Below are 20898 nucleotides of genomic sequence, written 5' to 3'. Positions count from 1 at the left end.
TATAGTGACATACAGATGTATTTCTTTGACACAGCCGTTCATATTTAGCTTACAAAACAACAGCAACACTTAGTTCCGGGTTTCTCGTGTAGCAATGCTAACAAGCAGCTAAACGCTAACGAGCTCAATCACAGCTTCCTCGTGTTTTTGAACGTGTTTGTCGAATATCGAGCAAACTTGGGAGTAAATTTATGATGTTTCTTCCGTTTTCTAACTCTGGGTGAATTTACTCTGAGGTCCCCCCTGCAGGTTTACGTGTTTACACAAGGGGGCGCTGCATTGTTAGGTTAAATCACACCAAATGATTGAATTAACTAAATGAGCTTTCACATTACCGCCTAAATAAAATGTTTTAATTTCTCACACTTGTCCCTTAATTCTAGTTTTCTGTTAATTCTAACCACATCAAGTTTTATTGATTTTTTTTTTTAGCTTTTTTCTTGTCCACCTCTTAAAAGTTAATCTTTAATTTAACTTAGTAATAAACACTAAACTAACAGGATCTCTCTCTCTTTGGCCGTAACGAGTTTGTGTTCATTTTAAAATCTTAGTAAATTTGAAAGTTTGTAAATGTCTCTCCATCTAATTAATACTTTATTATATATAATTATATAACAAAATAATTACTTAAAATTTCCTATTTGCAGATTTTAGTTTATGCTTCTTATTCTCCCCCGCTGCTGAAGGCGCCAGTGTTTGTTTGTTTGTTTGTAGTGTTAGCAAAATATCTCATGACATCACTGGCTGTACGGCTACAGCTGAGTCAACCTGATTCAAAATGGCTGCCACCTTAGCAAACACATAAAACACACGTGTCAAACTCAAGGTCCGTGGGCCAGATCCAGCCCTTGGTAACATTTTATCCGGCCCCTAAGATAACATTCAAATGTGATTAGATCTGGCCCTCTAGCCTGTGACAAACTGAGTCTCTGTCGCTTCTCATTTTCTTAAAAAAACCGAGCCTGTTTAGTGAAGTCTTCCTGTGACGCTTTCTTTGAAGCCATGAAAATTAACTTCTGTAGTTCATTAATTAAATTAATTTCTCAGTAGTTTTTGATTTTGACGTGAAAAAAGAAACAAATGGGACCGATCAAACTCTTGTTGATCAACAAGTATTAAAACATATTCCACCAGTGGAGCGCTGCGGGATAAATAAAGGCTTTGCTGGGGGGGGTCGTCCATCTTGTTTCCGACTCTCACCGAGCGGGACGACAGAAACGCGGTGAAGTGGGGAATTAGGTCGCTCCGAGTTCCGACGTCAATGGAACGCACCGTTTGTACCTGCTGTGTGTCATCAACACAAACGGACAGCTGTAAGGACACAAAAAGGAAGGAAATGTGCGTTTGGTTGATCGTTTCTTTGTTGTAACAAAAGCTTCTTGGCAACAAATCGTAAACTGTTGGAAACCCTCATTAGTTCCCCTTTAATGGCGCCGCGTTTGTCAGGAAAATGCGTCCGTGGGTCGCGCCGATTCCAAACAGCACGAGGAGGAGGAGCCAGGCTGTTGTATGGTTCTTCCACATGCTACTGAGGCCCCTGTTTGTTAAACTGACAATTTGTCTCGTTTCTTCGGAATCAACCAATCCGGTAAACACCGAACAAGAGTCAGAAGCAGAATAAGAAGTCCGAGCGAACAACTCGGTCTTAAATAAATAAATAAAAATCAAAGAAACTCAAGACATTCACCCTTTAAAAATAGCGTTTAATTATCGTTTAACAAAGTTAGAAAATACTGAGCAGTTGTAGTATTTAAATATACGACACTAGAAAACACTAGTTTAGCTTTTTAGGAATAAAGTCAGAATTCTCAGATATACGAAGAATAATTTAAGTGAATTTACAAAACATACATTTAAATTAAATTACGACACGTACGCAAAAAAACAAACAAACAAAAAAAAACAACAGCACAGCTGCCAGAATATTGGTGGTATGACCCTTCCATTCAAAAACTGAATCACGGGGCTTAACGTGAACAGAAATCCTGTCGAAATATAAACCAACTACAAAAAAGTTGAAGAGGAACAATAACAATAACCGAACGTTACCAACTCTTGAATGAAGTCTTTAAATAACCGTTTCCCCTCGCATCGAGTGAGAGTTTCTGATTGGTCGATGCTTAAATTAGTAAACTCCAGTTCACCAATCTGACAGGTTGTTTTTTTTCGTCCTTTCTTCAAGTCAGACGGTAAATATTCCATATGACGACTTCGTTAAGAAAGAGTCCAAAGTCATCGTTAAAATCCCGTTCTTCTCGAAGGCACCGTCGGCTGCTGCGTCTGTGAGAAAATAAAGTAAGAAAAACACTTTCAGTATGTTGGCGATACCACTCACTTTTACAGGAATTTCACCGATTTGTGAACTGTGAGCTTTTTGATTACAGGAGTAAAACGAATAGTCACCATCCTACCTGCAGCAGGCGACAAACCTAAATTTTCCCCATCAGAAACCGCCAACATCTGAAACTTATGCCATATTGAGGTCTTCTTTACTTTCATATAAAACAGTTGTTGTTTGGTTCAATTATTGCCCGCTGCCATGAAAAGCGGGTGATAATGTGACTGCCTGTGTGTGTGTGTTTGTCTCCGTCTGTTAGCAAAATATCTCATAAACCAGAGGAAAGATAGCAAACACAAAAATGGCTACGACTTAGCCAGTTTTTACAGATACTGAGCCTAAAATAGGTGTGGTAGTAGCCTAGAGCCATCCTCAACGCATACTCTAAGCTAGGGGTTGGCAACCCTGGTCCTCAGGGCCACTATCCTGCATGTTTTCCTTGTTTCTCTGCTCCAACACACCTGATTCAGTAGTTAAATCACCTCTTCATGTTCTGCAGAAGCCTGTTAATCACCCATTGATTCAAATCAGGTGTGTTGGAGCAGAGAAACAAGGAAAACATGCAGGATAGTGGCCCTCCAGGACCAGGATTGGCCAACCCTGCTCTAAGCTCTGAGAAAGATCTTTAAAATAAATTCCAATTCCAACACAGCACTATGACTCGGGACAGTCACACGTAATTCCTCACCACTTATAAAAACAGGAAAACGAGCGGATATGTGCTGGACTTGCAGTCGGAGCAAACACGTGAGATAATCCGGTTGATCTTTCGACACCGAGTCGCACTCGTGGTAAGGCAGGACCTCCAGTAATCCAGCGTCTTGGCCCCAGCACAGGAAGAGCTTCTTCTCATTCGCCTCCTCACTCAACCTGGGTTCAGAAAGGCAAGATTTAACCACCAAGAACACAACCAATAAGACGCCACGAATGGTTAATATATATGAACCAAAAGGCAACTGAGGAATTTTTTGTAGGTTATTTTGAAGAGCTGATTTTCACCTCGCATTTTCTTTCAGGCGACGGCTGTCTCTGTAGTGTAGCATCCATTTCCACTTCCCCGTTTTGCTCAGTTCTTGCAAGATCTCAGATATTTTCTTCATGTTGCCTGGAAAATTGTACCAAAGCGCGACAGTCAGTTCAACGGCTCGCCTCAGACTGTGAGAAGTCGGCGTGAGGACGGAGGACGTACCGAGGCCGAGGGGCTCCAGTACCGCTCTGTCTAACATGATAAGGCCGGCCCGGGTGAAGAGCTCCTGATGAGTGAGATTTACAACGTCGTCCGGCTCGTCGATCCCGGCAAACTGCACGTGCGGGGTCACCTTCAGCTTGAGCAAGTGCGGTATCTGAAACCCACAGAGATGGATGAGTCACTACACCGCAACTAAAATCCCTCCCCCGCTGCTTCACCCCACCTCGAGCCGGCCCTTTTACCTTGCAAATGTGCTCTGCGATGTCTTCGTTTCTGAGGATGATGAGCAGGCATGAAGAACTGCCCTCGCCGGGGAAGAACTCCGACGGCTGCACGGCAGTGTGACCCTCGGCCTCCATGTGAGCCTTTGGGAATTTAAGGGAAAAACAATCCTTAGAAGGCACTTTCTGTTAGTATACATACATTTACAGAGTGTGAGTTTGCACAAATGGAAGAGCAGTGAGATACTCCTACCCTCTATTCCATGGGACATGCTTTTATTGAGATTTTGCCCCGAATAACCTTGAAATAATGTGGTTGCCGTGCCAAAAACCTACAGTATCCAAGTATCCAGAAAACAGTTTTATTCCCAAATACTTTTATTTCCCTCAAAGGCAGTTTGACTGTGGATGATTGTCCCTAAAAGATGGCGCACCAATCTAGTTGCAAGTCATGCTGAACTGGCTAGAGATCACAAAAACACTGATTTAGCCTAACGACTATTAGCCAATCCCTACAGTTAGTCTTCCTCAGCCACAGATCTGACCTGAAAGTGTTGGGCTTCATCGTGGATCCATTAATCTGTTTAAACTTTTTACAGTGGCCTAATTTTATTTTAAATAAAAAGGTATTTATTTGCTTCTGGCCGATTCCATTCCTGCCCCAAGAATGCATTCGGTGACTAAGGAGAAACTACATTTTACAGCTGGAAAAAAAAAAAACACTGAAGAACGTTAACTAGTTGTAATGTCTGGAGAATGCGGTAGACACTGATTACAACTGGTAGTTTTGGGAGAAGCAAAAAGCAGGAGAAGATAGTTCTGACCACCTACTTTAAAGGTTTAGGGAAATCAACATATCTAGAATTTGAAGACTGGAGCAGATAAGGATGGAAAGGTTTTAGGGCAGGAATGGCACTTACTTTTCTAAACCTAAACCTCTCGCTGACTGAGATATCTGTAAACCCAGGCAGAGCAAAATAAAGTTGCACATTCAACAGTTCTCCATCCAAACTGCAGGGATAGATACAAACTATCTGCACTCAAATAAAAATATTTAAACAGCAATGGGTTAACAGATCTCACAGTTTCCTTGTTTAGATATAAAAAGGACAATGTTATTTATTGTTTAAATGGCAGTCCCATCAAACCCAACAGGGAAAAGATTTATGGACATCAATCTCACCTTAGTTTTGTCAAAGAAGACATCGTTCGACGTCACCAGTATGTAGAACCTGTACTTTGTTTTACAGGATTTCTTCACGACCGCGTTCAGATTGCTCCGGAAAGACTCGTCCAGTTCCTTCTTCATTTGACCACAGAAGTCAAAATGGCTGCTCGGTTCAGTGCCAGAGTGACCTCGGTGGGTTCTCTTATGTCTGGATGGAGTCTTTTTGATAGAACAAACGTCACGCATCTTGGTCTCGTACACCTTGGCGTATTCTGCGATCATCCCAGAAATCCCGGCGTGCTCCACTGGTTCGCTCTTTCTCGGAGACCGAGAACTCGACGTCTTCTCTTCCTTTGTGGAGTCCATTGGGCTTTTCCTGTCTGACATGTCTACGCTTATTTTCTGCCTAACGAGCGGCATGTCCAGGAACGCCAGAGAATCCTCCTCCTCCTCGAGATTGGAGAAGTTGACGGTCAGAGGACTGGGGCAGGACTTGGTCGAACTGCCACAAGTATCCGGCTGGCCGACGGGTCCACCTTTGCTCTTCTTCAAAAGGCTTTTCATTTGCTCCGAGAAGATGAGAGTCTCTTGCTCCACTGACGCCTTGGTGAGGTCATCCGACACGCACCTCTGAGAGACTTGGTCCAGAATAGAGTAAGCGCTCTTCTGACCCGTATTAAAGACTGTACAAAGAAGTACGCCTTGAGTCTCTGGAACGTGTTCGTCTTCACTCCAGTCATTATCTTTGTGGTACACGGGCAATTTCTCCGAGTAGTCTTCACAACTCATTTGTTCAGTCGTGTGTTCAATCGTCTCATCAAAGCTGTGGTCAAAGGAGCCTTGGCATCCGTTCATATATTCGGGGTAACTTTCTGTAGAATCAAAAGGCTGCGTAGACGGCAGTGATGAAACCGCGTCGACGTCCAAAGTGTTTTTTCCTTTGTACTGATGTGGAGGATCAAGAAGAGCAAAATTGGCTTTATCTGTTTTATACGCATCACAGCTCGGGTTCGCCGACTGAGGGCTTTTGGATGGAAGCTTGTGAGTTTTGTGATTAATGTTTAGCCCATCAAAATGTCCTTTAGTCGTCTTCTTTAAAAGCGAGGAGTTCTTGACAAGTTGGGAGGTAGTTTCAACATCTGCGTCTTTTGAGAGCCAGTGGGCTTGAGTTTCCTCACTCTTCGACGGTTTCACTGCCATGACAGGACGCTGTGATTGTGGATAAATTTCATGATTTAAACTGGACTGTAAACTTGACTTGTCGCGCAAACCGACATCGGAGGCACGAGATCCGGAGGACTGCAAGTCTGTCTCCACAGGGGGTTTCTTTCTGCTGGAACTTTCAGAGTGGTGTGAAGGAACCGGTGACATTTTGTAATTTGGCTGCAGTTTTACATCCAGCGCTTCCTTTAATTTGGTTTTGGAAAGCGAAGCAAGAACGTCGCCTGCTGATTTCGGGCACAGGTCCCGTGAGCTCGTGCTTGACGTCTCTGGAGGCTTTTCCCAACTCGTCCTCTCGCTCGAAGCGCCGACTGAAACGTGACTCGAGCCCACGCGAGTGGGGGTTGACCTCCTGCTGGGGATGTTTGGAGGATCGGGAGGTGTTCTCACGTCAGCCGTTTCAACCTGAGCAGGCGCAGCGAAGTGGTACGTTGTGGAAAGATATTTGTCTATACTCTGTAAAACTCTCAGAGTCCTGAGTTTGACATCAGGACCAAGGCCGTGAAGACAGTTAGGATCCGTGTTAGCTGTAGAAGTTTGAGGTTTCTGTTTGAAGGGCAGCTCTTCTGTAACAGGTGTAGAGCATCTTTCTGTAACGTTTTGGCAGATTTCACTGCCACCGTGAGCCAAAGTACGACCGCCAGGACCAGAAGATGATACATACTCACAAGGCTTCTCATCCATAGTTGGTGTAGAGGACCTGCTGTCAAACACTTTATTGGTTTTGCTTGCGTCAAGAAGTAGCATTTTCCGAGAAAACAATTCTACATTTTCATCACTAATAGGAGACGGGCTGCACACGTCAATGGGCAGCACATCATCGGGGCCAGGAGTGTCATTAATAAATGGTATTGCTTCCTGGCCTTTAAGAGCTTTCACCACCATGTCTTGTGGTTGTACCACATGGATTTCATGTGTGTTTGTTTCCAAAAAAGGAATTGCAATCCCGTCCCAATTTTTGTCCAATACACTATTTGTTTCATCGGCTTTGGAATCCATTTTGTCAGCCGACTTGTCCGGCTCACACATGCTGACAACCGTGCACTTAGATGAAGGAGGCCGCAGTAGGAATGGTTCTTCTGGAGTTGTTTTGATCGTGTCCTCTTCTCTCTCGGTCGGCTCGATTCCCTGTTCTTCATGATTATTATTACAAATATAAAAATTAGAGTTTGATTCTTTGGATTTGTCTTCCGTTTCAATGCTATCCTTAACCATAGGATGGGGAGAGTCATCCAGTGAACAGGTGCTCTCATCAGAAAACGGTAACACTGGCTTAAGACGGTTTTCTTTGTTTGTCTCATTGTTCTCCTCAGCCGCGGAGTCTTTAGAAATAATTGTAAAGTCTGTTGGAGTGTTTAAAATCAGATTGCCATCTTTTAATTGAATCGGATTTGCACACAAATTAGAGCAGGCATCTTTTGTGCTGTCTGCCAAAGGTAGCTGCTCATGCATTTGTGCTTGATGAATAGATTCTGAAACGCAAACTTCCTTTACTGGAACGTCACACACCTCAGATAATGGCTGATCTCTAAAATCTTTATCCATTTCTCCATCCACGCAGCTTTCTCTCTCATCAAGACCATCTTCTCTCAAGCAATCATCATCTTTAAACTCTTCGAGTCTATCACAACAATCCGCATTGCTGTTTTGGTACGGTGAGACATCTATACTTTCCACCATTGACCACATCTTTCCATTTATTCCATCATATCCATTGCAGATGATATCTGATTCCTTGTTAGCACAAGCATCATCTGTGCGCTTTGCATCACAAAAAGAATCTATATTACCTTCTGGGTGTGGATCGTCCCTCATTTCGCAGCTTTCTTCAAGTTTTTCCTGTTTATCCATACGAACCAGGTCATTTTCTTCTAAGCTGGAGCTTACCTTTTTGTCGGTATCAGAGTTAAACGAATCAATTTCAACCAATTGCTCAAAACTCTCCTCTGTAGCTTCTGAATTTTCAGTGTGCTCTTCCACAGAAGTGGGATCTTTGTTGCATCCATGTAACACGTGGTCGTAAACCGTTTCATTCTCAAAAGAAATACTTTTCATCCCGTCTTGTTGAGAAAAGTATGTCGTCTCAACTTTTGAAGATGGCGCTTCGGTGTGGTCCGGGTACAATGCTTTTGGAGGAATTTCAGTCTCTTCATTTTCGCTAATGTTGCTAACATCATTAACCTCACTGTCTGTCCCAGCCTCACTCATAACCTCCGTCTCCATCTTGTTGCATGACTGGAAAAGAAAAGAGACAAATGTAAAAATTACATTTATGCTAATAATAACTGTCAAGCAATAACACTGCATTTCTAACTTGGCCATTGTGGAGATGTGATATTTAAATGGCCATAGACAGAAATATGGTCTTCCATCATTTTTTTTTATGTTAACAGTGTTTTAAACATCATTATGAAATCACCAACAGATCTGAAACACCACAGTTATGAAAAATCTTCCTGCTGCTCCTACTTTTATACATCTAACTGAACAGAAACTAAAGTTGCAGGTTCTGCCTATTTGAATAATAGCTTTTGAAAAAGGATGTTAGGATGTCCCCTTTGGTGGAAAAAAAAAGACCCTGATGCTTATGCAAAAAGCTAAGCTGCATCAACTACAGTGCTGAGCAGGGTTGGCACATATCAGATGTGTTGATTTTAATCTAGGTCACATAAAACGAGTGTTTAATCATTCAAACGCCCAAGGTCGTAAAAACCAGAGTCAAGTAAGACAAACAAAAAAAAAAAAAAGGAAGTAGGGGTGGGTCTAAGAGGCAGAGCAGTCATCCTTCAATCAGAAGGTGACAGGTTCAATCTCCAACTTCCTAGTTGACCTGAGTGTTGTTGGGTTACTGAACCACATATTGCTCCTAGCATGTTCCCCACTTCTAAGTGCCTTTGCTGCTAAATGACTGTAGTGTAATCCAAGTAACCCTCCATCAGATGGTATGGCTCCTAAAGTCCAAATTTAAATATGTCTGATGCCTTCCTGAACTAGTATGAGATGAGAAGAAAGACATCAAGTAGGGCTGTAACAAGAGCTTGTGCCGCAAAGTCTCACAATATTAAAAGGGAGGTAGGGTCTCTAATTGCACATTTAAAAACAACAGAGCATACTTGGTGCTGAGTTGACCTGGTAACTTGCTAGGTTTCAAGATGAGAAAATGAAGGTTGACAGGAAAAGATGAGATCAAACAGTCACGTGACCAACAAATAATTGCTGACACTGATACCCAATCAGATGTCAAGGTAAAATGTAATTTTTAAATATTTCTTTACTACAAGTCCTCAAACAGAACCACAAAGCTGGACACTAAACGTTATTATACCATACACATCATCTGAACATGTAAAACAAGTCCGTTATAGTATTTTTTTTTCTTTATTATATCAGTTATGAAGATAGAAAAACCAAACCTTAAATGTTTCTGCTTCCTCTTGTACCTCTACTGGTGACTTCGGACCACTCAATGTTTCAGGGGTTTCTATTTGTTCATTGGACTCTTTTCTGTTGACTTGTGGCTCTGAAGAAACAGGTTCCACAACAGAGATCCTCCGTGACAAATCCAAAACCTCGAATTCTGGTTCCAAGAGAGCGCTGTCCTTTGTACTGAGATCCAACGCTTCTGAATCCGAGGGGTCTGGAGTGTCTGTTCCACTTGAAAGACTTGCGGATGAATTGGTATTGTGCTCGGGCCTCGATGGACCTGATACCATTTCAGTGGCTCTTTTCCCAGGCTCGCCCTCTTCTAAATACTGGCGCATAAAACCCGGGTCAACTTGGAAGAATCTGGCTGTTGACCGGCTGTAAAACAAGCCTATCCACATGTGGTAGATGAGCTGCACCTCTTTTGAAGTGTCTTGAATGGAGAAATCCCATTGCCTATTGACAATATCAAATCCACACAGACACACACACACAAAAAGATGTTATTTGAAGTAAATATCAAGTTTACCACAACAAGCAAGTACAAAGGTCTTTCGATACGCCATGAGAAGTCACAAAGTTGGCTCTTAGTCACGTGGTTTAGTGAGGAAAATTTGCGAAGCAGCTTTGTTTGCCCTTTGGTGACACAAGGCCCTGGCCAAACTTATTCGCACAGGAGTTTGAGCCAAGTATCACGTGATTGGTCGGAAGTTGTTGTGGGCGTGTTTAGGCGGAAAAGCCAGTGAGCTTTAATGGAGTCATTTTGCTTCTACTGCTCCGCTGAGAAGCAGCTGGAGGCTGTTAGAAAATACAGACGTCTATACGACTGTTCTAGCAAAACTTAGAAACCTACGAACTTAAAGACCGCACGGAGACACAGGCGGCTCTAAGTGGCTGTGGTGGAGGAAGTGCACCTTGGCCGGGCGGCGTAGGGACACGTTCCCTTCACGTTCGCTCATTATTGTGAACCGTAAAATTTGTAAATGCCGAACGGCGTGTACCGTCTCAGCCTGCTTAATAAACATGTCTCGTCACGGTAAGGGAAGCAAAAATCTGTACAAGGACAGGAGAGCTAAGAAGCTGGCGGGATAGAAACCCATTTTAATGGGTAGGAGGAGGGAGGAGCTTCCTGGGAGTTCTTAACCGAGTGTGGATGATAAAAGGTGTGTGCGAAAACGAACGGCTCGCAAAGACGTGACCAGGAACAGACCTCGTGACTTCTCATGGAGTATGCTGGAGCCTTAACATTGAAATAACATAAAAACCTTTTGTTTAAAGTAGCACCAATTACATACCCATGCAGAGCTCGGATGATAACTCTGTTCTTTGGGTCACTTGTAAACCTGCTGTCTAGACTGAAGTCATACTTTTCTTGCCATTTTCTTGTGACCTGGATAGATCCATCCTTGATAACAAAGGTCCGGGAGTGTCTGAACTTTTGTTTGTGCCTTTGCAGGTACTCTGAAGTCCTGTTGTGTTCACTTATGTCATCCTGGATGACAGAAGGGTGTAGTGTTTTCGCTCCATTGCTATACACTGTCTGGTGATGGTTTAGCAGTCCGGTTGAACCGCTTAAAGGTGGTACCTGGAAGGTTGTACCTGGCAAACCCAACAGCAAACAGGAAGATGGGGGCAGTGAGTAATTATGTTCTTTAGATATCAAAGCAATCAATTCACTGTCTCCCAAAGGAGGGCTTGATGAAGGAGACTCAAGAGGCTGAATGGCTTTAGCAGCAGGAGTTTTAAGCAGAGCATGAAGAACTGACTCTTGATCAGCACTGGAAAGGCCCTTTTTAAGGTCGCACTTCTTCAAACTTTCGTTAGGATTTTTGTCAAGCGCTTCATTTGGTTGTGGAGGAACCTGGTCATAACTGACACTGAGCGCCAAGTCAGCAAGTAAGTTCAAAGCATCTGTAGATGAGCAAGCCCTTTTCATTTTTTCCTTAACAGTCTTCCTGACAGTATTATCCCTAGAACAGTCATTGTCTGTGACTTTTTCACTGGTATAACAAGCTGGAGTTTGAAAATGCAACCACCCTGTGAAGACAAAACAGAGAAGAAACAAAAAGAAAAACTGCATGAAGATAAAAAGTAGCACATTGAAAGCACATGAAATATCATTGTATCATGAATAGGAATTTGTCATCAACATGTAAGCTATGTCGTTGTTCTAAAGGGAGGTGTTGGTTCATTAAGTCGATATAGGCAAGCAAGTTAAGAGGTTGCTATGGCGAGCAAAAGGGCTGCATGAGCAAGAAAAGGAAATAATCAATGTAAAGGCTGGTAAAAAGCGCAAAGAAAAGAAGAAGCATGCTAAGAACAGTCACGGGGTTACAGAGTGAATGCACAGTTATTGTCAGTGTCATGCACAAAACATAACAGACCATTGCATCATAGTTAAAAAATATATTTAAAAAAAACATCCCAAATCTTACATGTGACTTACATTTCTTTTTAACATTTTCTGCAGAAATGCCACGATGCATCTTCAGCGTCTTAATCCTCTTTCTCCTTGGGAAAATTGAAAGAGGCCTTTGCACAATTTGAGGTTGTTGGTCTGAAGAGCCAAGTTCCCCATTCTCTGCAGAGTCTTTTGTCTGCTGAGCATCCTGGCCCTCAGTACTCTGAACCTTCTCCTGACTCTCTTTAGGGGTCAGGCCTAAATAATAAGCAAAAAGAGGGTCAACCGAGAGCGTCGTCGAAGCTTCGCTGACACTAGAATTAGCGTCTGGAGTAGTCGCCTTGTTACACTTCAACGTCTCGGTGTCTGAGTCCACGCTCGTCTTCTTGAGACGAGGCTCGTCACCGTGGCAGGTGTCCTCAATCTTTTCGTCACTGTCGAGGAGATCGGCTTTTCTTTTTCGCCTCGAGAGAACTGATTTTAGTCGACTCAGCAGATATTCTCCCTTTGCCAAGCGTTTCACTGGAGACAGGGTTTCGGTATGGTGTCCCTGATCAGGAAGCAACGGAAAATTGTCCGTGTCGTTGGTTTTCGAAGAACTGACATTCAAGTCAGAACTCGAAGACACCGAATCGTTGTGATCAACTGGCTGTGGCAAAACACTCTGTTCAGGAGTAACGGTGGCGATACTTTGAAGATTACCGGCGCTATCCGAAGAATCTGCAGCCACAGTTTCAGTCACTTCTGTCTGTGAAGCAATGCTAGACTCTTTCTCTGTTTCGACTATGTCAAGAATACTCACAGGTACATCAGGTTTTTCAAGGCACTCGTCGTTTTCTGTAGGCTGCAGCTTAACCTTCAAAGACCTGACCTGATCAGCGATATCAACAGAGCCAAAAGGAACCAAAATCCTTCTACATTCACTGATAACTGGCTTGAGGTCCCAGCGCTCGATTTTCTTTCTTAGATGAAAATCCTCAAGTTCCATTGAAATGGTGGTTTCCAAGCTCCGCTTTACGCCGTCTTTGTTGTATTTTTCTGCTGCGGCTGAGCCAACAGTAGCAGATCGCAATTTTTTAGCTTTTGAAGACAGTTTCCCAAATCTGCGCTTACGCCGAAATTTTTTCCACCTGGTTTTTAAAGCTTTATTCAACGGAGGAAGGTCTAACTCCTTAGGGTGTTCGTTCGTGCTGCAGTTTAAGTGATCGACCTCCACAGCTGCTACGACCGGCTGTAAACTCGGAGTCTCAACACGGGGTTTAGAGACTCTTTTCTGTGCTTTGTAAAATTTCCTGCGCAGTCTGCCTCGTTTTCTTCGTCTGAGCTTGGTGACCACAGTGGTGTCCAACAGCAGTTTTGTTTTGTCTGTGTCATCGCTGACAGAGTTGACGTCTGCTGTTTGCAGTTTGGCGATGGGCGAAAATCCAGAGAACTGAAAATCACCGTGCTTTGTTGTTGACAAAGCACTACCGCTACTTAGAGTCTCATCAGTGACTCTTTGTTCTGCTGAGGTTATGCTGACAATAAGCTCTGCAGGAAGATCGTCTGATGCGTGAGGCGGAAAGAGGCGTTTTGCCTTTGTATCATCAGTTGGGTTTAATTCAGTGAGGGCCGTAAAGTTTTGATTGTCTTTTGTAACGTCTCCAACTTGCAAATTGTCCATCACAATACTCTGCAGCACACATATTGGAGAAACTCGTGCCTCGGCATTTGACGCGTTCGCTGATGCCTCAACATTTAATGGAGACTGATGGTCGGATAAGTCATCTTCTAAATCCATGCCAACTGGGCTGGCTGGTGCCTCCTCCGGCGATGACAGACAGATGTAAACCTCATCATCGAGGTCTTCTCTTCGCTCCTCTTGTCCAGCCGCCAGGATTTCAGAAACCCTTGATACCTGTAGTTGAAAGGAGGCCGGTTTGCTCAAGTACGACTTAAAGCTCTGCCATGTCCTGTTAGTCCACTCGGGAGACGAATAGAGATGTCTGTGAACGTCCGACACGTCGTACTGATCTGGGAAGATGCTCAGTTCCCTCGAAGGCCTCGGGGGACTCGTTGACAGACCCGGATTTATTAGTGTAGCGTAACTCTGCATGTGCTGTGCCAACACTTCACACAGCTCGAAGCTCGGCTCCACAGGTGTTTTCTCAACTTCGCCCTCGGCATAGCTCAGTAGTGGTATGAGCTGAAGGGTTTCAGATGGTATGGCAAACTTCCTCCATCCAAATTTTGTGTCTGTGACAAACCAACAAAGAATTTGCAGTTTAGTGCCTCGGACAGTCACGATTGTCCTTTTTTTTACAATGAGAATCAGGTTCGATTTATTGACCACAAAGATACCACACTTACTTCTCTTGCTTCTCTTTTCCTACGATTGCATCTAGAAGCATTTTGATCAACTATTTACGAGTTCAATAACAAGCTAATTAATTGTTGTAAACTGAATTATGGTGTGAAGATGAACAGCAGAAATAGCCCAAAAAGTTGTACGGTTTAAGCACATTACAATCTTGGTTCCAAATGGAAACTACTTAAAAACAAAAGTGCAGTAAAGAATATTCTAAAGAACCTGTGTGGAAACTGGAGTGGATGATGGTTAACCAATGTGCTAGTGGCTACTTAAGCAGAACCAGTGAACTTTTTTTTTTTTGGACCTGATAGCAACAAAAAGTACGGAAATTAGATTTGGGTTATCGTACGGAAATTAGATTTGGGTTATCTCAAAGATGAATTTAGTAAATCCTAATTTGCATCCCTCAACCGGAGTTTGCTGGTTTGTGTCAGATAGGAATACAATAAACCTGTGCCATTTTTTAATGTCTGCCATGATGGTGATCCTACGGGAGCTTAGTATTTTACCTAGATAGTAGTTGTTATAAAAAGTTTGAAAATGATTGATGCAAATGATTTGAAAACCTCCTGAATAAAACCGTAAAACAGTTGCCATAATCACCTCTTCTTACAACTCTGGAGTTAGGAAACACAAAAAGACCTTGCAGCGCCTCAGATGACGTGGACTCCGAGTCTAGGAGAAACAAAAAAAACAAACAAACACGTAAGCATTTCTCCTATAGATGGGAGTTTAGTTGCACAACCTGTACGTTGTTGTAACGTTCATTTCTTACCATCATATCTGAGGAAGTGTGAGGAGTGCAACAAGATAAGATATCCCCCGTCAATCAGTGGAACAGTGAGAGCCTGAGCAAACAAGTCAATTATTTATTTATCTGTTAGACATTAACCATATAGTTTCTATAGTTTCCAGTGCTGCATACATGAAGGACATCGTCTGATAAAACCTTCACAGCTAATTACAGCAACTATTACACAGATAGATTATCGTTAAAGATTAGTAATCACCAAAAAAACATTTGCTGGTTATAGCTCCAGGAATCAAATTATCCGTCAGGCTTTCTGCGTGTTTTTTTTAATTTAATGGTAAATTGAATACTTTAGGGTCATCGGGCCTCTTATGTAATAAATAACTAAGCCGGGCAAACTCACAAGATCTTTTTCCTTGATCTCTGAGAGAAGCTGAGCAAACGAGCTGGTTTCTTCTTCTGCTGTTCCTTCAGGTGGCACAAACTCACACAAACTGCAGTAAAAGCCATCTTGAAAAACTGAAGGAGAGCATAACAAAACAAACAAACAAAAAAACGGTCTCTTTAACTGGTGACGTGTTCATTTGTGTACTTTTTTTTTTTTTTCAAAAACATTTTATTCTCATATCTTAATAAAAGAAACAAACCCTCTTCAGCATAAGAGGTTTCAAAAACGGCTCTTGGCAACACTTGTCTCAGAACGGACAGAGAAATCCCTTTGTCAACGTTCACCACTGGTGGCCTTAAACAGGGGAAAAAAAATACAAGTGGAAAACAGATATTAAGTTATACATTATCCAAACCGTGCAAGTAAGAGCCCACAGGATATTTGTACATATAACTTACAACTTGGCAGGAATAACAGCCACGGCGGTAGACTTCAGGTCAACCTGGTAGAACTGGTTACCTATCTGAAACTGACCGCTCCAAGGCAAGTACTGATGAACTGGAAGAAATATCATTAAAGTTTAAAAGAAAAAAAAAAGAATTATCATAAAGACACAAAAAATGACCTTAAATGAAAGTAACTAAATTGTTTGGTGTTGAATAACATTAATTAATATGTAGTTATGGGTAAACAATGGGGGTTTATCCAGTTTATTTGCGATAATATCAAGGTTATGGTGTAGATATTTCACTGCCTTGCCTTTTAACTACCTGGAAATGAATCAAGACAAGAGTCTGCCAAAATTCACATCCAGCAGCACTCCCAGCAGGTTACAGTGTCGTGCAAACAAAGCAGTAAAGTCCAGCCGCTCTCGCAGCTGCAGTCCAACCGAATGCTTCTCAAGTTACAGCAAAGCCCAACGGCCATTTTTCTAACGACCTGCTCGGCGATAGCTGCCCCCCGAAGAAGGAAAAAAAAAAAAAAAAAAAAAGATGACACTTCCTGCAGCCGCGGCTCAGCTGGTTGTGATCTGTGCCACTCGAGCCGTTTCGGTAAAACTGATCAATCCCTTGCGACTGTTACTGCTCCCGAGTTTCCGCCGCCAGTTTCTGAGCGTTACCGTGACTCCTGGCGCTCTGTGAACGTGTTTTCCAGAAGCAGAATAAACTGTAATAAGCCGTGCCTGGTCTTGCAGTCCCGAGCGCAGCACTTTTTTATTGGAAGTCTGTCTGCGCGCTAAGCATGCATGGAGCGCTTCCAACTGAACTCTGTCTTAATGGTGCTCAAAAGCCAAGTGTTAGCAAACAAGAACATGTCTTTACAGGTGGAAGGAGGTTTGGTTGGAAGTGTTAAGAGGCAGACACGTAAGGTTAAAGGGCATAAAAGGAGATTTAAGCTTTAAAAAACACTAAGATACATCAGACATCTGCTTAGCTGATAATCTCACTTTACTTACCCAGTTTATTCACCTCACTGAAAAGAAAAAAATGAGACTTAATTAGTACAACTCGAATAACCGTATTCTCTGTGAAACTGTACGAGACAAACAATCCAAAACAATGACAAACAATGCAAAAGACAAAGAATCGTGAACGTTACTGAAATATGTGCAATACCTTTTCTCTTGCGGAAGCGGCGCCGCTTTGGTGTCCGTGTACGAAAACGACACGATGGCGAATGGGCAGGCAGCGCCGGGGGACAGAGCCGCCCCCCCGCTCCCATCGTCTAGCAGCTCATATACGTAATACTGAAAGGCAAAACAGAAGGGCGCTCCAGCAACGCTTGCGAGGCCAATTTGCGAACGGCGACGAGGCGAGGTTTCACCTGAGTCCTCTCGAAGGCGAGGAAGGAGCTGGTCTTGGCGGAGACCGAAGGCAGCTGCTCCGACACGTGACAGTCGAACCCCGCGGTGGGCTCGGTGAAATGCTGCGTGTAGTTCTCCACCACCCGCCTGACTCGGCCCTGTCGGCGACAAAACAACGGGTTGCTCACGACAGCGGCGGCGGCGAGCACATCGGCGCGAACCTGTTCCGACTCAAGTTCTCTGTTACCTTCGTCAGCCTCACGATGGCGATGTACCCAGACTTCCCATGGTACCAGCGGTTCAGATCCAGGCAGTCGGAGTACATTGATATGTACACACCTTTGTTGTTTTTTGTTTTAAAAACAGGAGACACGGGCATGCATTTGAACTTAGATGTAAACACAGGCAGGGGTGAACAAAATTTGAGAAACTTGTAGGAAAACAAACAACAAAAAAAAACCAACAACCAGTAGAAAGCTGTAAGTTCAAACTTCAGAAAAACACTGACACACCTACAGAACAAGAACAACCACACCCTGCAGAATGACTGCGCTGTTATTGTGAAGGACACTCCTTAAGTTTAAAACAAAGCCCTGCTGGGTTCAGTGCACTTTACTTTCACGTGTTATAACCCCCATATTTGTCTTCAGGCTTCCGCGGTTAATATGGAACAAGGAGAATATATATACACACATGTATATATGAAGTTCACAGCTTACTTAAGTCAACAAAACCTGCAAAAAAATTGAGCAATGTGTTGCTGCACCCTCACAACTTTCAACAGCTAAAATTAAATAATTATTAATTTGCACGCAATGAATTAAATCAGTGAAGTTCTGTAACTCTTAGAAACATCACAAATCTGGCTTAGTTGGTAAAATGAGGAGCTGAAAACAGGTTTGAGGAGCACTTGACAGTGCCCCCCACCCCCACCCCCCATTGACCAAAAAAACCTCCTGCTTGTCCTCAGACTGAGCATGAGCTGGAACAAAAGATACACAGATACACAGCAAATCTATACCAGACGTCTTTTTTTTTTCTTCGAAAAAAAAGGGGGTATTTGAACAGAAACGTACGACTACATCCTGTTACGTGTGACACAATGCAGCTCTTGTTTTCAGGAGCCCGTGACCTTCTGCATTTTAGTTCACTGAAAGACAGCTGAAGATTAGGTTGCAAGAAAGAAAGAAAAAAACAAAAACAAAACAAGCCAACACAGTTAACATTTCGCAGTTTCAGTTTCACAAGCCAAATCCTCCTACTTTCACTTCTTTACATTAATAAGCATGCCCCACTTTGCTTTCACTTTTATATGCACGGCGCTCCGGACAGAACAGCCCAAAAAGAAAACTACTCAGATGGACACGGACGGCCGGGACTTCTACACGTCCTTTTTTTTAGGCCACTGAACCGTGAGTACGCACGCTGGGTTTAAACGTACGTTCGCTCAGAGGCGAGAAAGGAAGTGAGGCTACTCACCCTTCGAGGGATCTCCTAACGTCGTGCATGTGCTGTTCCCGGCGAACATGCCGGTTTCTCCGAGCCCGTTGGCCTTTTAAATGAAACGAGAGCGGTCACAGGAGAACAATAAACACCGGGGAGATTGGTAGTTGGGTGGTGGTGGTGGGGGGGGGCTTTCTTTTTACCTTGCTGCCGTCGTCAAACAGCAAAAAACCGAAGGACTCCTCCAGGTCGTGGTCTGAGTAGCCTGCATTTTTCCTTCGGGCTCGGAAAGCGTCGTACTGTTGCGGAAGAGGGACGGAAAAAGAAAAAAGGAAAATCAGTTTGAGAGCTGCTTTAGGTTTCTCCTTTATTTCTAAAGGGTCCAAAAAGCTGGAGGTGTTGAATGGTTACAGTGCAAGGCAGCAGGAAGTTAAAATGTGTGCTGGTCTGAAGAGGAGGGGGGGGGGGGGGGGGGGGGGGGGGGGGGGGGGGGGGGGGGGGGGGGGGGGCTGACCTTTCCTTCCAGCTCGGGGTTCTTCACCAGAACCGCGGACCTGTATCTGAAGAACTGCCTGGACTCCTCGTACAAGTACGCACTTTGAAGAGGAGCCAAAATGCTGCTCCGAAACTCCTCCGAGGTCTCCGAAACAGGTATTAAAACACCTGGGAGCGTGGACACAGAAAGCATGAGTGAAATAAATAAACAAGACGCAGACCCGACTGGAAAATTACAGCCCAAAGAACACAAAACAAAAAACAAGAAGAGCAGGAGGTAAAGTACTTGGTATTTCACAACCCCGGGACAGCCTGACCTCCCAGGAAAAGACACCTAGCTTATGTGTCATCTGGTTTTAATCCTAAAAAACGAGTTTTTTTATCCCAAAATAAACGTGTCCGAACAAGCACGCGTGGCCTAAAACTTCGGGGGGGTTTCTTTTCTGTTTTTCGGGAAAGTCACAGGAAGCAGTTCACCTTTAGTCGAAGCACGACCATTTTCCATCGCTTTACGAAATGTGTCCCCGTCGCAGTGCCCGTCGTTGAAAACAGCCGTCCTCGGTTCCGAACATCCCAGTCGAACAAGAACAACAACAACAACTGGTGGTGGTGGTCAAAGAAATAAAACTCCATGAATCCCGTCGACGTCGCAACTCCCTCGTGCTGCGGCCGCGGCTCCAACTGACATGTCAACGCAACGAACAGGAAGTTGCAAAAGAAAATTCACCCCTCGAGTCCGAGCTCGAACAGCGCGACGTACAATTCAGTAAAACGCCACCGATTATCGCCTTTTTTTCCTCCTCCCTCCGCTCTCTCGGGGGTAATGTGTCCGTCTAACTGGGGCGCCTCTCAGGTCTCCCCCCTCATGGCTCCTCGACGTGCGAAGCGAAAAGGAAACAGAAACCTATCGAGCCAAAAGCGTCCATCTTGGAAGTCCTCGCCGAACAAGTGGAGGAGGCAGTAGTTGAACTTCTGGCGAAGCTAGTTTGCGCCTACCCTGCTGCTCCCCGAACCGACTTCAACACACTAATAAAATCCCGAAAACTGCAAACACATGTTTTTAATGTCTTCTAGCCCCTTTGGAAAGTTACACGGCGCAGTTTAACCGTCTACTATAACTATAGAGGAAGTTGGTATCAACGAAAAAACGTCCTACTTCCCACTTTTATTTTACCAAGAATAACTGCTGATTATTTTTATTTTTGTCAGCAATCCCCTTTTATACTAAGAGTAAAATATTTTATTTATGATAGTGTAGCAATCACATGCTGCAGTTAAAGGTAGATGAACCGATTGCTGTTTTCTCGGCCGATTCATACTTCCGATTTTTGCAAAGTTCTGACCTGTTTTTTCAAAGACTTAAAAAAAAAAAAAGTCAAAACAGGCGATTTTGCAATGTTTTTTCACTGCCAAAAGTCTACCACATGATTTTCAACAAGCAAGCGAAATCAGCACAGTCAGGTTTTGTTGCCAACAATGACGAGTCGATTGTTTACATTCGATCGGTCTCGGCAAAATAATCTCCTTGGTGTAGAAGGAGTCAGAACAAGAACTTGGTGTAGAAGGAGAACAATGGAATCGGAGGCGCCAGGTCGAAAGAGGATAAGGTAAAAGTTCTTCTTCTGCTTCTGAAAAGAAACGACCACGAAAAGCGGTCGACAGACGTGGAGTCATTTCGTCGATAGAAAGCTGGAGCTAAAATCAGA

At 43.5% G+C, this 20898-nt stretch overlaps 1 protein-coding gene across 2 annotated transcripts; it reads right to left on the bottom strand.

Moving 5' to 3' along the window:
* Positions 1 to 1682: 1682 nt before the first annotated feature.
* tasor2 (transcription activation suppressor family member 2) lies at positions 1683 to 20123 on the bottom strand. 2 transcript variants are annotated; one of them, XM_017405934.3, is made up of 22 exons: positions 19670 to 20123; positions 19212 to 19360; positions 18901 to 18996; positions 18734 to 18806; positions 17502 to 17593; positions 17275 to 17412; positions 17067 to 17197; positions 16907 to 16923; positions 15909 to 16008; positions 15710 to 15804; positions 15466 to 15581; positions 15087 to 15159; positions 14915 to 14986; positions 12007 to 14196; positions 10856 to 11597; positions 9551 to 10016; positions 4932 to 8372; positions 3770 to 3892; positions 3528 to 3681; positions 3338 to 3443; positions 3027 to 3208; positions 1683 to 2280 (listed from the first exon to the last, which is right to left on the bottom strand). In XM_017405934.3, exons 1-22 carry the CDS (start codon positions 19695 to 19697, stop codon positions 2183 to 2185), a joined length of 8682 nt encoding a protein of 2893 aa, XP_017261423.1. In that variant the 5' UTR covers positions 19698 to 20123; the 3' UTR covers positions 1683 to 2182. The 2 variants fall into 2 exon arrangements, with proteins under 2 accessions (XP_017261423.1, XP_017261424.1); XM_017405935.3 differs by having other exon boundaries at positions 10856 to 11159; positions 19670 to 20122.
* Between the last annotated feature and the right edge of the window lie 775 nt (positions 20124 to 20898).

Source organism: Kryptolebias marmoratus, linkage group LG11 (assembly GCF_001649575.2).
Source record: "Kryptolebias marmoratus isolate JLee-2015 linkage group LG11, ASM164957v2, whole genome shotgun sequence".
Classification (NCBI taxonomy): domain Eukaryota; kingdom Metazoa; phylum Chordata; class Actinopteri; order Cyprinodontiformes; family Rivulidae; genus Kryptolebias; species Kryptolebias marmoratus.
This window is presented reverse-complemented; position numbering and strand designations above follow the sequence as displayed.